Source organism: Silurus aristotelis (assembly GCF_946808225.1).
Source record: "Silurus aristotelis genome assembly, chromosome: 9".
Classification (NCBI taxonomy): Eukaryota; Metazoa; Chordata; class Actinopteri; order Siluriformes; family Siluridae; genus Silurus; species Silurus aristotelis.
In genome coordinates, this window is record NC_139582.1 from 19257518 (window position 1) to 19275017 (window position 17500).

The 17500-nt window shown below is 40.4% G+C and overlaps 1 protein-coding gene across 11 annotated transcripts in view; it reads right to left on the bottom strand.

The window, feature by feature from the left end:
* qkia (QKI, KH domain containing, RNA binding a) overlaps positions 1–17500 on the bottom strand; it is a 200472-nt gene that overhangs the window by 165546 nt on the left and 17426 nt on the right. For all 11 annotated transcript variants that reach the window (XM_083550368.1, XM_083550366.1, XM_083550369.1 and 8 more), the window contains exons 2-3: positions 13413–13555; positions 1709–1825 (exon numbers count right to left, since the gene is read on the bottom strand). In XM_083550368.1, coding sequence (XP_083406494.1) covers positions 1709–1825; positions 13413–13555 — 260 coding nt within the window. The remainder of the gene's footprint in view (positions 1–1708; positions 1826–13412; positions 13556–17500) is intronic.

Here is a 17500-nt window from a genome sequence, read left to right on the forward strand (position 1 = left end):
ACCACGGAAAAGAGAGAGAGAGATGGAAAAAGCAATAGCAGAAGGGAACGAATGCAATAGAAAACACATTGAGTGAGAGAAGGAAAGGGATTGACAGGGAAAGAACGAATAGAAAGAAAAGAGGCAGCGTATGAAAAACTGTCAGGGCAACACACACACACAGAGAGAGAGAGAGAGAGAGAGAGAGAGAGAGAGAGAGAGAGAGAGAGAGAGAGAGAGAGAGAGAGAGAGAGAGAGAGAGAGAGAGAGAGAGAGAGAGAGAGAGAGAGAGAGAGAGAGAGAGAGAGAGAGAGAGGACAAAGAGCAACAATTTGGGAAGACCGAGGCAAATGTGAAGAAAGAGAAACAGACACTGTGATAAAAAGACACTGAGGAAAAACAAAGCAAGTGAGAGAGAAAAAGAGAGAGACACAGACATCCAGGTAAAGGGGCAAAAAAAAGAGAGAGACAGACACTAAACTCTAAGACAGACAGTTTTTAAAAGAGGGGAGGGGAAAAAAAAAAGACAGACAGTAAAAGAGGGAGGGAGAAAGACACTGAGACAGATAGTCAGTGAAGAAGAGGAAAAAGAGACAGACAGACACAGACAGTCTGTGAAAAAAAGGAAAAGACAGACAGAGCCAATAGTATCGAGACAGACTAAAGAGTTACTGGAATGGAAAGATAGAAAGAAGCAGAGAAAGACAGAGCATGATGATGAAGCTGGAGATAGAAAGAGAGAAAGATAGGGCGAGACAGGAGGACAGAGCTGGGTTTGATCTCGGCTGTGTTGTCTCAGAGACCTCTATTTGAGCTGCATTTGATCAGACATGGAAGCAGCGCACAGGGACCGGTTATTATCCTGAGCTGGTCTGTCATGCCCAATTCTATTACATCTGCTCATGCGTAGCTCAGCAACACACAAACACACACACACACACACACACGTCTACAATCTGCCTGTATCCTTTCATTGCTTTTTAATACATTTTACCTACTCAGAAGTTTCTCTTACTTTCCCCCTCATATACAATAAACAGTGACACCATATGGACAAAATGTTGTGGACACCTGACCGTAAGACTGGTATACATGAACATCTCATTCGCCCTTATTATAAGCTCCACTCTTCTGAGAAGATGTTCCACTTGATTCTGGAGTGTATTTGTGCAGATTTGTGAAGATTAATTTAGCTACAAGGGTGGTAGTAAAGTCAGGTACTGATGTAGGTGATGTGAGGAGGCCTGAGGTGCAGTCAGTGTTCACATTCAACCTAAAGATGTTCAATAGGGTTGAGCTCTATAGCAGGAGATCTTCCACTCCAAACCGCAGAAAGCATATCTTCATGTTGTCATGCTGGAAAAGGTTTAGGGTTTAAAGGTCAGGTAAAGATGAAATTTCATGCTGCATCCTAAAACTTGTGTCCCAATACTTTTGCTCATATAGTGTATCTCTATGGTAGGATAGGATGAGGAAAAGCTGATCGGGGGGGGCGGGGGGGGAATCTGGAGCTGGAAGATGAGTAGGGGCGAGTTCAAATTCCACCACCAAGCTGTCACTGCTGGGCCCTTGAGCAAGGCCCCGGACCTCGAATGCTCATTATAAATAAAACAATAAACAAAAATATTCTGGGGGAATTTTGGATTTGAAGTAAAGGAAAATGAAGCGTCTCATGCTCCACTTGAGTGGGGGGAAAATAATGTTTTTTTTTTTTTTTCCAGAGTCTCACCTTCTTCTTGTCCCTCATGGAGCTCTTTCCCCTGACCATGATCTTGCAGCCGGTTTCTGCCTCCAGCTGCTTCGCCGTGAGACCTCGTGGCCCCAGAATCCGGCCTACGAAATTATACTGCGGAGAGAAAGAGAGAGAAAGAACATTAGAAATGAATAAAAGAAAAATAGTTGATATTTTTAGAAAACAGGATATTGCACTGGACACGAGACTGCGCTCGAGATATTGAAGGAAATGCAATCTCTTTGCTTTCATAACAGCTAGCGTTCGGCCGCTGAGCAAAACGGAGCGCAGACACGCAGGCAGCGTGAGACACGACTTGAGACACATGATTCCGGCACTCGGCGAGACAGCTTGACAGGGTGAAGACGTGGCCCATCAAAACGCCTGGTTTTGTTAGACTCGAGCAATGACACATAATTAGAGAAGGACCTCCTGTGGGAATAGAAGTGGAATGCCAGGAGGTACTTAAAATACCAACTGAAGTGTATTAGTGTGGAAACCACGGTGACATCAAGGATGTGGGACACATTGCAGATAATGTCTAATGGGTGGTATCAAAAATCACCCACCAAAAAAATAAGGGGTCAACAACAGACTCGTACACCATGCACCACAGGAGATCATTTCTTCAAAGTCGGATTGTAAAAAACATGAAAACAATGTAAAATCGTACTGAACTTAAATAAAAAAAATAAAAAAAACGATATAAATGTTAATAAATAAATATTATGGAATTAAAACATTGTAAATAATGAATATAATATAGTGCTCTCGGTGCAGCGCGCAGTCACAATGCGTAAAAACAAATCGCATGTGGCGGCTCCTATAGGTCGCTCTTGTAATGACAGTGGACCGGAAGCCGGAAAAACTATTGGTAATAGTTCCAGCAATCGGTGAAACTATTTGCAAAACTGATTAATCGGCCAATCTCGACATGATATAGATGATATATAGTAATAGATTTTCATTCCCCATATATAAAATGTTAATATATTGGATAATTATGTACAATAATTTAGGGGCAATAATAAAAATAGTAACATGCAATAACTTGTATAACTCTGGATGCTGGATGTTTTTTGTTTTGCACACCATTCCAAGTAAAAAGGGCATTTGATGAAGGGGTGAGCGATATTAGCTAAAATTCATATCAGGATATTTCCTACTTAACAGAGACATTGACATTCTAAGAAAATTTGGGAAAAAAAATAAAATCACATTTGGGTAAATTTTAGTTACAATATGAATTTCTCGTGGCTACATTACGTCTTCGCCAACGTATGGAGTGCGATAGGTGAAGGAATTCGCATCATCGTAAAGCTGAAACACAAAAAGCGAACGTGTTTTGCACAGTCCTAAAGTCAGCAGGGTTGTTCACTTTCTCTAGCTGTTCTGCATTAAAACCTGACATCCGAACACCAAACGTGCTTGGGCCCCTAAATCGCTCAGATATTAATCATTAGCTCTAATCACCATCGAAGGAAATTCTGCCGTCTAAACATACACAATATATCAAAAGGCTATAGGGCAGATTTCCCTGACGAGCGGCTCGTATTAGTATTTCCCTGAACGCTAAATTCTGGTAAGAGCAGTGTAAGATTATTCTTATTAGGAGAAAAAAAAAAAAAGAAGGGTCGAGTCAGAAGGAGGGCAGAAACGGATGGGAAGCCGGAGCAGGGTGGAGGCACTGGTCCCGGAGATGATAGCTGGAAAGAGTCGTACTTCCCTGTTGAAGTTTACACTCTTCTTCTGCACTGCATTACATTAAAGGTTCAATAAGTGTCTTCCTCGACTGCTCAGACACAGGAATGTGTGTGTGTGTGTGGTCAGACGGTCGTGTAATGCACTGTGTATCCTGAGCCTAAAGGACCTGTCTGTTCAGATATTTTACACACACAGCCACCAGGCCAAGGAGATGATGACATCAGCAGTGTGAGGTGCAATGAGGAAGGAGAAGAGCCTGTAGCAGGTGGAGTGATTTTAAGGAGAAAGACAGCAAAGGGATATAAATCCAGACAAACACCAAGAAGGAGAAAACACACTGAGGTAAAAAGATGGAGAAAGAGCCATAAAAATTAACGTTTCATTATTGAGGTGGTGGTACCTCAGTGGTTAAGGCTCTCGGTTACTGATCGGAAGTTTAAGCTACGGTAATCGCCAAACTGCCACTTTTGGGTCGTTGAACAAGGCCCTTAACCATCTATGCACCAATGGTGCTGCATCATTGCCTACTCTGTGCTCTGACCCGCTGAGATATGCAAAGAAAGAATTTTACTCCGCTGTAATGTATAAATGCCAATTAAAAAGCTTCTTCACGTCCTCCTTCATTTCTATCCAAATAAATACTGGTTTAATATTTCCACATTTCCATCTGGAAGACAAACCTCTTTTGCCCTACTTTAAAATCTTCAACACAAATGATGTGTGTGTATGTGTGTGTGTGTGTGTGTATGCTGATGCTGATTAGACATGACAGAGCAAGGCTCTAATGCACTGGGGGAAATTGCTCACTTTGGATCCTGGAACCAGGCAGTAATTACAGCCAGAAGGGGACGCCAACACTTTCACACGGAAATTCATCAGAAAGAAGGGAAGAAAAGAAAAAAGATGGACAAGACCATGAGTTACACAATAAGGTTGCCTGCTTCGTGAACAGCTAATGTTACATAAACATTACAGCTTGTGGGAAATCTAGAGTGAAGATTCTAAAGATCAGCTCTGTAGGAGACGGAACAAGACAGATGAAGCAGAAGTGGCCTCATACACCAACAGCTCCAAACTTCAAGCCGACAACATGTCCCCACCTTAAAATGCCCTATGTTCACGAGAAATAAAGTCAGAATTCCGAGAGAGAGGAAGGAAAAAAAAAAAAAAAAATGGGGGGGGGGGGGGGGCCTTTGGAAACGGATCGGGCAAACTTTTTTAACTTTAGGCCAAAGAAAGTGACAAATTTTGGGATTATTTCAAACTAAAACAGAACTTTTTTTTTTTTTTTTTTAGAGCAATCTAAAATTATAATCTTTTATTATGTATGATTTTTACATTTATATATTAGTATTTACATTTTGATGCAATGTGACAATTATATGCACTAAATTGGTTTAATTTTCACAGATATTCTTGTGTGCAATTTCAGCAAATTTATTATTATTTTTTTTACTTATCCGTTTCCTCGAGTAATCGTTGGAAATAATCTGTAGAATACTCGAATTCTAAAAATAAAATATTGCTGTGCAAGAGGACTATTTTGAAGGTGACCGTGTGTAAACATCCATGAATAAAGTTCTTCTTGTAAACACCACCTCGTACGTAGCATTGCGGTGTCCAATCTGAAGTCCCACTTCAAAAAAAAATCTGAACACTAACATGGACCAACACACAAGTCTGCTTAAATACCAAAAAGGCTATAGATTCTGGTACTTCACCCCAATCACGCTGCTTTAAAGAAGCACCCCGAGTGGTTAAGAAACCGCTAAATCCTTAGCCAAATTCATCCAGAGATACAGGAAAGACTCTGGAACTGGCTTGGCATGTGGATCCAACATTGACTAATTTATTTCTCTGAAAGTATGAGTCAATATGTCCGTTTAACCCAAAGCAGCACGCCTGAGTAAACAAGACCGATTTCAAAAGCTGGAACATGTGCGAGTGTGTGTTTACCCACTGACTCCAGCACAAGTTCTCTGTGAGGAAGGGCAGCCTCTGAGCGACGCCACAGGGATGCAAAACAACACAAGGCTAAAGAGCAGAGCGGACGGATCTGCACACTCGGAAGCTCATGGCTAAAGCTCGGACGGAGATCAATGGCCGGGTTATGCTCCATAATGCAGCTTCTTTCGGTCCATGTGCGCTTCCTCCCAAACACTGCAAATCCCTGCTTCAAATCCATTGCGAAGTGTTGCTCAGGAAAACCACATGACGCAGAGTCACTGAACATACCAATGGGGGATGAAGGTCCAGCATTCAGGTCAACACCATTCACTACTACACCACATTAACAAATATGTTGTTGACTTGTTCTGCCTAACATGAGATGTTCCACTATGCTAAAGACTTGAAGAATCATCTCCATAACTGGGGAGGCTATTTTTAAGTTGTAGATTAGCTAAACAGAAACTACCTGCTGCACTACAGCACAATCTTTGTTTCTGTGGAATGAGGTTCACTCAGTATTAGCCAAGTCATGAGGTGATACGACCTGGAACACATCCAAATCTACCCCACTTAACTTTGAGGTTCAATGCTACAAAGGGAAAAACTGGAACGGGTCTAAATCTAACCCCTGGCTTTTGGGTTCAATTCGATCCAGGTAGGAGGATTTGAATCAGATCTGACTTTACCTGATGGACTCTGGGTTCAATTCAATCAAGTTAGGAGATACATTGGACGCTTGTTTAATGTATTAGCTAGACTTGTCCGGTGAGCTGGCTAATAAATGTATGATCTGTCCACGCACGGAATTCACATTTATCCCCTTTTCCACAGTCTGTAATCAAGTAATCCGATTTGAAAATCCTAAAAACAGCAGCAGAAAGATCTAGTGCGAAATTCGAAATCAAATTAAACTACATTTGAAAGGAAATACGACACTGAAACACGGAGAGGGCAGAAGGTCATGAGCAAGTATTGTTGTCTATGCTAACATTAAAAAAGAAACCCAGAGCGGTTTGATAGCAACCACCGGAGTCAGTCCTCTTGAGCTGTTCTCTATTGGTTTTACAAAACATCAAGGCGGATTATTAAGTGGACTCGAGAGTCGACGGAACGTTTTCTATGCACCTAAAAATAAAAGACGAAGCACACACATACACACACACACACACACTTGAGACAGAGAGGGGCTTAGAGTCACAACTAAATGGGTTTTTGTTTACGACATGTTATCGGCTTAGTGTAGTCAGGGAGAGACAGGGTGTTTGAGGTGGAAGAAAAAAAAAAAAGTAAAGTGAGCGTGTTTCTGCACCTCAGTAATGTAGAAGAGAGAACAGAAGTAAGAAAACCTCTTTCAATCTAAAACTGGGATGAAACAAACAAACAAACAAAAAAAAGGTCTAGTCAAATGACTCCCCTCCATCATGGCCTCTTCAAACTGATGTTCCTGAGCACTGCATCACTCTCACCTCTCCTGCCTGGGCCCTAAAGATCTTAAATGTGGCCGCATTAAAAAGACGGAAAAAAAAGAAAAACATCCGCGTTTCGGCTAAAATCTCGAGACATGTTATCCTGCTTGGCAGGAGAAAGAAAGAGTGCGCATAAGAAACGAGGCAGGGGGTGAAGAGGTGTGAAGAGGTGACAGGATATTGAGCGGTCAAACTAATTACTAATTAACTTGAGGCTAAGTAATACAGTGCCTCGGTTCAGAGAGACGGACGGTGTAGGAAGCCAAAAAACAGGTGAATGGTGAGAGGTCGGTGTAGAGCAATTGAGAAGCTCGCACTGTGGTTTAACTTTTGTCTGAATACTTGGGCAAAGGTATTTGTCCGAACGCGTTTGCTTCTTCGGAACACTGTTAGGAGTCTCCAGTGTCGGTGCCATGCAGCCGTCCAAAACGATGCTCCAAATAGGTTTTCCACCTCAGGAAGGTGTCATTCCTAAAATGTAGGGCGAAACCATCCTGAATAAATTGAGAGCTTGTGTGTAAACAGAAGCTGTCGCTTTACAAGAAAGGAAAAAAGGGCTGGTTACATTCTGAGGTGTTCAAATCAAAAGTCTGAACAGACTGAGAAGCACAAGGCCAATAAACAATAAAGAGGGACAAGAGTATCTGGAAATTGTGTTTAAAAAAATAAATATATAAAACTGTGTTCCAGGAACAAATTTACTACGCCGAGCGATTATGTGTGTAATTTTACAAGCCAAGCACCTGCTTATGATTTTTTTTTACAGGACGTCCGTGATGAATGTGAAAGCGTGTTTGCATCGCTGAAGAAATATTATTACATCAAGTCACAAAGCTTCACGGGTCTCTCTTCTCTCCAACCCCCCCCCCCCCCCCGAAAAAGAAAAAGTCGCACGTCAAATCAGACACTATAGGAATCAAATATTGCAAAGGCAGCAGGGCAAAGGGTCACCATATCCATCCATCTATCTAACTAACATGGTAAGAATTTTCCTGTGTGTGTGTGTATATATGTGTGTGTGTGTGTGTGTGTGTGTGTGTGTGTGTGTGTGTGATCCTGTTCCAGATGGAAAATTCATTATCATAAATCATTAGCACTAAAGTTGTGAACAGCACCCGGCACCGATTACACGCAAGAGATGATTTAAGGTAAAACTCCTACTGGAGCCTATGGGGAGGACAGAGGATAAAAAAAAAAACAAAAAGAAGCAAAAACCAACACCCCACCATTACCTTCTAGAATGTTCCTCACACCCGATGGCTTTTGAATCAAAAACACACTACGTGACCAATATAAAGAAAAATAAAATCCCCTTTGTCCGAGCTCAAATAGTCCAATCTGACAGATTATGACATGCATCCTGAGAATAGAGACAGTCAGGTGTGTAGTGCTGTGTCTGTATCCACAAGGAAAAACAAAAAAAAACGTTTTCCACCATCCTCTGCATGAACGTCTAAACTATCATGTGGTACCAGTGACACATGGCTGTGAAAATGTGTGAAGGTTGCCAGGTGGGCGGGATTCACCCCTCAACCGCTCCTGATAAACAATCTAAACTCATCAACACTATCTATGAGGCGGAATGTGTAAGATGCACGCAGATTTTTCTCTGTCACACACTTCCGCTGCAAGTATGACGCGTCTCCTAACCACACTCCTGAAATCAGGACTCGGCCTGGAGAAATGGAAACGGCAAAACATCTGCACAAGCAATCCACGCTCTCGAAATGAAAGTCTCAACGGCCGGATGAAAAGCACGGGACTTTTAGTCCCTGTGTGTGTGTGTGTGTGTGTGTGTGTGTGTCTTAGCTGGATTTGATGAATCAGTGGGCATTCAGAAGAAGCAAGAACTCATTTGAGATGCTCAATTGGAGTCATTTCACTTCAAAAGCCCCAGTAATAACCTGCAAATTAAAGTGTGTGTGTGTGCGTGTGTGTGTGTGTGTGTGTGTGCGCGCGCATATGTGTGTGAGAAACTGAGACTTGGATGCGCTAGTGTGCTCAATGGTCCTCCATGTTCATAACCCATATTTTTTATTCCCATTGTTCTCCAACACACACAAACAAAATGAAATCCCAGTCATGATCGCACTGTACCAACCGCGGCGCTGCAATAAACCGCACCCTTAAAAGTGAGGTCGTCCCAAGGTCGCCTTCACCTAACTAAGAGAGCGACAGGATTTTGGGCGCAGCCAGACACCGCGTCCTGGCGCAAAAAAACCCTGAAATCAGAGATCAAAAGGACGATTCTGTCCGAAACACACGCCGAGATCAGAGACGTACGTCAGCATTGGGGACGTGTGAGGAGCGGCAGAGGGGTGAGGAATTTCACACGGGGTCGTGTCCGCTGCGGTGTGAGGCACGACTGAGCAAAGTACGACCAAAAATAATGAAATAGATAAAGTAATAATCATGGCATCATACAATCTAGCACAATATTGGCTCTAACAGAAGAGCTTCAGTAAGATGGAGGTGGAAGCTTAATGGTTTGGGGTTGCTTTGGAGCAGGGAAGGTTAGAGATTTATACTGGGTGAAAGGAACCAACATGACCAATTCAATACTTCAACACCATGCAATTCCAGCTGGACCAGACTAAACCATACAACAAGACAACGACTTGAATCGTACGTCCAAACTAAGAGCAAACAGTCAGCAGGAGTGTAATCCATAATGGAATGGGCTGCCCAGTCCCCACACCTAAATCTGATTGAACTGCTCTGGGATGAAATGGATCACAAAAAAGAAATCTCCAAGTTTTTCCAAGAGGCATGGCAAAGTAGTTCAGCTGGAAGTTTGCAGACACAAACTGTCCGGATACCAAGAAATTATAAAAAAAAAAAAAAAAAAAAAAAAAAAAAAGTGTAATATCTGTACATTTCCATTAAAACAAAAGGAACGTGGATATGTTTAGCAAAAACCATTATGTTTGCGAAATTTTCACAGGCACTGTACGACCAATCACAATCTAGAATAGTTAAAATAAGAATTTGCTTGCGAGTAGCCTAAAGAAGCCATGCAGGCTGAATCTTCAAGATTCAATCAAAATTTAGAGCACAAGATAATAAATGAATAAAAAATGTTGGATGTGATGGAAAAAAAAGTGGAAAACTAAAGTTAATTTAGAAGAATGAATGGTGGAAAACTTCTGAAGTCAAAGATAAATGGCTGTACATGGGTACCATATAGAGTATGACAAAACAGAGAGAGAGGGAGGGAGGGAGAGGGGGTTGGGGGGTAGGTGTAAAAGGACAGGAAATGACATTGAGCGTAATCTCGACACCGCTCCCATTTCCCTTCTGACATGAATGCATTTAATTGAAGATGAGAATTATCGGATTAACATCTCACTACAAAAATCCCTCGCTCGTAAACACGTTCAGAGAGAGACAGGAGACAGCAGGAAAGATTGTAGTACAGGACTCCGAGAGATGGTTTTAAGAAACTCTGAAAAGAAAAGATGGCTGTGAGGGAAACAGACAAAAGCTGTCTGTGAGAGACACGGAGACAAAAGCTGTCCGTGAGAGACACGGAGACAAAAGTTGTCTGTGAGGGACTCAGATGAGAGACGTTAGAAAGGGGAATGTGAAGCAGACTCGGATGAAAGATGGTTGTGAAGAAATTTGAAACAAGTGACTCGGACGAAAAGATGGGTGTGAGGGTCTCTCAGAAGGAAAATGTCAGATTGTGAGAAGAGAAATGGTTGGACTCGGATGAAAAGACGGTTATATGAGCGATGAGACTGAAAGATGGCCGAGAGGAACTCCGAGACGGGAGATGGTGACATGGGGAGTTATTTTAGAGAAACCGACGTGACGCAGTGCAGCGAGGGAGGGAGTAAATCTAATTAGCTATTACTTGACGGGCGGGGGATGGGGGGAGGGTCGAGGAACCTTGAGGAAAACTGAGTGGAACAAAAAGAGTGGAGGAAAGAAGGGGAGGACACGTCTGCACGCTGGCGAACGGAAAGAAAACATTTAATCTGGAAGAAGTAGTGAGATTCCAGTTCCCCCCTCCTTACTCCTGCTGAGGCTCCTGATAACATTCCCAGCACAATGGGAGGAAACCATGGCCAGAAGAAGAGATGACCTTCAGCTCTAAACAACAACCACAACCAGGACAACATCTGGGGTTATATTCAATAAATATTTACCACTCAGAGGGACAAATACGTGGACTCAGAACACAGACACCAAACAACATCCAAGTTTGTCTTATTCTATACAAACTCACCAAGAAAAAAAAAAGGTCAAAGGACATGATGAAAACAACCCAAAAAAGAATTTAAATGATAGAAGGAACTTGGCCTGCACCGATTAATCGATAAAATCGTGGATTAGAGGAGAATAAAAGTAAACCCGCACCAAGAAAAAGTGCATTCCAAGTCATCAAAGGCAATTAAAGCATTTAATAACAAACACAACAAAGAAGACCATAACCTACAAGTTTTGTAAAGCAGAGCTTGGGTGGTATGGAAGTACCACAGTGATGCACGAGCACAAGAAAAGGTGAGCAGAAACTGTAGCATCCTCATCATGTGTAAACGGTACAGTTTAAGTGCTTTTGCGTAAACTGTAACTTTGGGAAAGTCACACTGGATCTGTTCTGTCCTGACTCGCGAGCATCAGGATGCGCAATCGACTCGCTCGCGACATAGCGCTTGATTCAATTAAAAGGGTGCGAACAAACACTGACTCTAAAAGCAATAACAAACGATTCGATTTGTAGTCACTGTTGTGCTTGTCAGCGAATGATTATGCATTTTAACACCAATGCACCTTTTCCCTTTTATTTAAATCAGGCCTGTGAGCTCACTGCGTTTCTCAGTCCATTCTCTTTTTATAGCAATTCTCGCTTTCCAAATGTGATGCACTGCGGTTTTACTACATTCAAATGTTTTTCAATGTTTGTATATTTTATTTATGCATTTATCATTTAATTACTATACAAAATTATATAAATGCTAGATGTTTATACCTTCACAACAGAATAAAAAAATATTTTTCCACAGGAATTGTCAAAACAATGTTGTTTTATATTTTATATTGATTATTTTAAATACGGTCGTCAACATTCCATCTGCAATTATCATTAAAACCAATACAAATGTTGGTTTAGACCGTTAATATTAAGACCTTGCATTTTTACATTTAAATACCAAGAATTAGGGTTTTATGTATTTATCATAAGCAAAATATCTAATAAAAAATATATATTCTTAATCAGATTCATTGATTAATCAAAGAATTATCGTCTGATTAATCGATTATTTAAATAATCGTTAGTTACAACACTAAAAGGAACAGATCTGTAAAAAAAAAAAAAAAAAGTACAAAAACACAAAAAAAAGAGTTTTTAATAAATATATTGACAACTATGAAGAAAAAGAATAAAGAGGAAAAGAAATAAATAAAAAGAAATTGCTAAAAAAAAAAAGATTAAATGAAAGATAATGACGAAAAAAATAAGACAAAAAAAAAAGTGACAGATTTTGCTGAAAAGTCAAAGAAAAAAAGGATAAAAAATTAGTGTGGAAAAAAGAAAAATTAAGGAGATTAAAGAGGGAAAAAAAGATAGAAAACCGAAAAAGAAAAACCATAAACAGAAGTTGAGGAAAAAGAGAAAACGTAAGAAAATAGAAGATTGTGAAAGAAAGTAGAAGAAAGGATTTAAGGGTGCAAGAGAAAGAAAGGAAGAATGAGGACAGAAATAAATGTAAAAAAATTAAGAAAGGACAGAGCTCTTCTTCACTCTTTTACCTGCTGCTGTGTTACTCAATTAACCTCATTCAATCAAAAGGTCAACTGAGAATTTCAAAACACACACACTCTCTCAAACATGCCTCACACACACACACACACACGAGCGGGTACAGAGTGTGTGGCGTATGTGTAGATGAGATCATCTAAGGTATCTGTGTGTGTGTGTGATACACACTTTAAACACTCACACCACACACACCCAACACAATATGTAGGGCTGCATGTGGTTACCTTTGTTGTGGCTGAAGGACAAAAAACAGACGTACATGTCCAAAAGATCAGGGTGTGTGTGTGTGTGTGTGTGTGTGTGTGAAGCTGTCAGAAACACAGTTCTCTCATTCTTATATTTATTCTTTCCATCTCTCCCTCCCTCTTTCATTTTTACTCTTTTACCATCTCCGACTCTCTCTCTGTCATTCTTTTGCCATCGTTCTCTTCCTCTCTCTCTTTAATTCTTACTCTTCACATAGCTCTCTCTTTTTAGCCATCTTTCCCTCCCTCTCTTCTTTAATATCTCTCTATCCCTCCCTCTTTTTCTCTCCATCCCAGGTCCCCTACACCTCTCTCCAAGACTGTATTATATTTCCAGACAGTTATTTTGGCAGGGCACTTTTTAGCACCTCGACTACTGGTGCGCGCGCACGCGCACACACACGCACACGCACACGTGTTTGTGAGAGCAGCAGCTGTCGTGTGGCCGGATTACAGCACGGAGGTATTTACTTTTACACACACCGACTGTTTAAACACCTCTCTACAATTAAGGGCAATAAAAGAACACAGTAGAGAAGTGTGTGTGTGTGTGTGTGTATGCCACTCACGTCAGGGTATTCCTTAACCGGGACGAAGAGTTTCTCCTGCAGGTGGACGATGGGGCCGTGAGCCTCGGGGAGCTCCAGGGGGTGCTTATCTACCAAACCGCTCACTGTGTCGTTGTACATGTCCTTCCTCACTCTGTTTATTTCTGCAAACACACACACACACACCGCACAGGTTAATACACACAAACGCACAAACACAATTGAATGCATGTATTACGTCCATACACAAACACTCAAACACACCCTGATTCATCTGCCAAATATAAACAGATACGAGTGTGCAACAAACTCACACTATGAACATACAGTCCCTTGTTTCTTCTCACTCACACACACACACACAGCTGCAGAACCCTATTGCACAAAGCCTCATTCATAATATTCGCCAGCCAAATGATCTCATGCTGCCGAATCCCAAACGAGTTCTCACCAGAAGTCCACCACACACACACACACACACACACACACACACACACAAAAAATTATGTCACTCCCACGGTCACAAACTTCACAATCCACAGTGAGACAAGATAAACACTAGAAGTGCTTTTCTCGTTGCTCGCTCAAGTGCTGCTCTCTAGTAACGTTCACAGCAAATTGAGCTTGTTTTCTCATCTCCATGACCACACCCATGGTGAACACCACATCATTTTCTCAATAAGTCTACACAAAACTAAAATAAGTCGCCCTTCCGCTTTAAATTTCTGCAACTAAAGTACTAAAGTCTAAATCATCTCACACGAGTTATACCAGGAGTTCACACACAAAACTTAAAAAAGAACAAAAAAAAAAAACTTAAAAAATGTGCAATCAAAATAAAATAAAATAAAACTTTTAATAAAAATACTAAAGAAAAATTCTAACTAAAACCAACTTAACGTTAAACTAAAGAAATAAAGCAAAGCTAAATACAAAAATTTGCAAAAACAAACAAAAAAAATAATGCAAACAAACAAAAAACAATGAAAACAGGATGGTTTAACTAAGCTAAAATTATATTAGTGTTAATTAACAAACTGATTTAAATGAAACAATTTTAGGACAATGGACACGACAATCAGCAAATCAAATGTTCGTCAAATTATTAAATAAAAATGTTAAACAAATTCCTTTGAAGATGAAATCTGTGCAAAGATCAGGCAGCACACATTACACCCAGGGAAACCACAAGACCTTCCCACTAACCACACACACACACACGCAAACAAAGTTTGGACAAAAGAAAAAAAAACCACACCTGAATACAAAACCGCAAAAACGAGAGGCTGAGAATAACAGTGCCTTTCCAACCATGGCTTTGATCTGCTGTGCCACATCTGGACAACATCTGGGGGGCCAACCAACAGGATCTCAGGATGTTAAAAGGGGATTTTCTTAATGGGCACAGATTTTTTTATAATGCGCATGACCTTTCTGCTAAATAATGCTCGGAAGAATTACAAGACGCGCGCGCGCACACGCGCACAAACACACACACACGCGCACGTGCGCAAATAAAGCCGAAACCACAAGGGCTCAATCTATTTACAGGATGATAAACAAAAATAAATACATTTAAACTTGAAAAGAAACTAAGCTTTTAAATAAAGAAAAAAATAATAATAAATTTGAAAAAATATGTATTCTTTTAAAAAATTATAATTAAAAAGTAGACTACTTTTAAAAATACTTAATATACTGTATTTAAGAATCTACCGTATTTGAGGCTGCATAATGTCATTTTCTAAGGCCATGTTATCTACCATATATGAGGCTGTATTATCTGCCAAATTTGAGACATGTGCAATCTATTGTATACGAGACTGTATTATCTACTGTATTTATCGGTAGCTGCCAGGAAGGAGGAAAAAAGAAAAGGCCGAGGAGGAGTTTTATGGATGTGGTGAGGGAAGACATGCAGGTAGTTGAATTGAAAGAGGCAGATGTAGAGGACAGTAGTATGGAGACGGATGATCCGCTGTAGAGACCTCTAATGGGAGCAGCCGAAAGAAGATTATCTACTGTATTTGAGGCATGTGCAATCGACTATATATGAGGCTGTATTATCTACCATATTTGAGACATGTGTAATCCACTGTATTTGAGGTTGTATTATCTACCGTATTTGAGACATGTGTCATCCACTGTATTTGAGGTTGTATTATCCACCGTATTTGAGGCATGTGTAATCCATTGTATTTTCTACCATATTTGAGGCATGTGTAATCCACTGTATTTGAGGCTGTATTATCTACCATATTTGAGGCCTGTGTAATCCACCGTATTTGAGGCTGTATTATCTGCTGCATTCGAGGCATAAGTAATCTAACATACTTAAGGCAGTTTAATCTGCCGTATTTGAGGTTGCATTATCTACCATATCTGAAACTAGGGAAACTACTGTATTTGAGGCCGCATAACCTACTGTATATAAGGGTGTGTAATGTACCACATTAGAGGATTTGTAATCTACCGAACTTTAAGTTGTGTATGGTACAGTATTAGAGGCTGCATAAGGTACAGTATAAGAGGCTGCATAAGGTACCATATTAGAGGCTGTGTAAGGTACCGTATTTGGGTCATAGTAATATTTTCCATCCTCCTATCAGCGCCTTTAAGTCTAATGTGTCTAAAAAAATAAACATTTAGTCTAAACTGTAACTGTTTACACACATGTCAAAAACAAGTAAAACCGGTGTGTCTTTCTCCCTCTCTCTCTCTCTCTCTGTCACACACACACACACACACACACACACACACACACACACACACACACACACACACACACACACACACACACACACACACACACACACACACTTCACCTAAGATTCACTCGACACACAACCTCTTTACCAAATGCTGAAGAAACTAAGAACTAATCGGAGTTACAGAAGACATAAATCACATTCAGGGAAAAATAAATCTGCTCTGCACATACACTGGCTACAAGTTCCATCAGCAGCAGCAGCGTGCCACATCAGCATCACATCTGGAGCTCTAGTGGTTAACATGCGTTCTTGTTATAAAGCTCTTCACGAACAGGGGAAAGATGTACGGTCTTTGAAGGCCATGTTAGGAAACAGGAAGTAGTAAGAAAATGATGTAATAACGAGGCTCAGCTGCGATTAATGGAGAGAATTAAGGGAGGTATTTTTTTTTTAAAACGCTCGGTCTGCGGCATATACGCATACACACGTCTTTAACGAATAATATCACGTAACGTTTCTGTTTTGGCTTCAGCCCTCTGTAGCTGACAGTATATTCACTGTAAGATCAGAGGTTTAAAGATCGCTGAACGGTTGCTCGTGCTCGCTGCCATTACTCATTAATCAGCTAATCAAATAGTTGGAGTTGGGAAAATAGGCAGTGGTGGATAGATGATAAAAACTGAATAAAATCTAATCTGACCTAATCTAAAAATCCATGAAGAAAACGGGTGGTGTGGAGAGAAGATAAGTGGTGGGTGGTTACAGGAAGAAAATGGGCAACTTATAGTTTTCCCGCCAGGATCATTTAATTGAATATAATTTTTTCAGGAGGCTTTTTTGGGATTAAACCCATAGTATCGTGTTAAGTAACAGGTTACAAAAGCTCAGTGAGAAATATAGTAAAATTATACATATCTTTTTTTTTTTTTTTTTTACTATTTATTTAAAATGTACATCATTATACAAATAAAAAAAATACTGAAAAAAACTTTTAAAATGCTATTTTTGATAATGGATACACTAATTAATTAATTCAATATATAGAACTTTTTTATAAAGTATTTATTTATTTTTTCTTATACCATGAACCTCTATTCGTTTATAGCTGCTGTTGTTGACGGAAAATGTTAGTGCTGCATTGCTAAAACTGTCCTGCCAACGACAGCGATTTCTGATGTGGGTTCAGAGTGCTTTAACACACACACACACACACACACACACACACACACACACACACACACACACACACACACACACACACACACACACACACACACACACACACACACACACACACACACACACACACACGTTCCAGACCTGTTGCGTCCATCCCTGCTCTCATCTCAGTGACAAAATCTTTTTAAGTTGTCAAAATAAGTTTGCATTTAAATACAA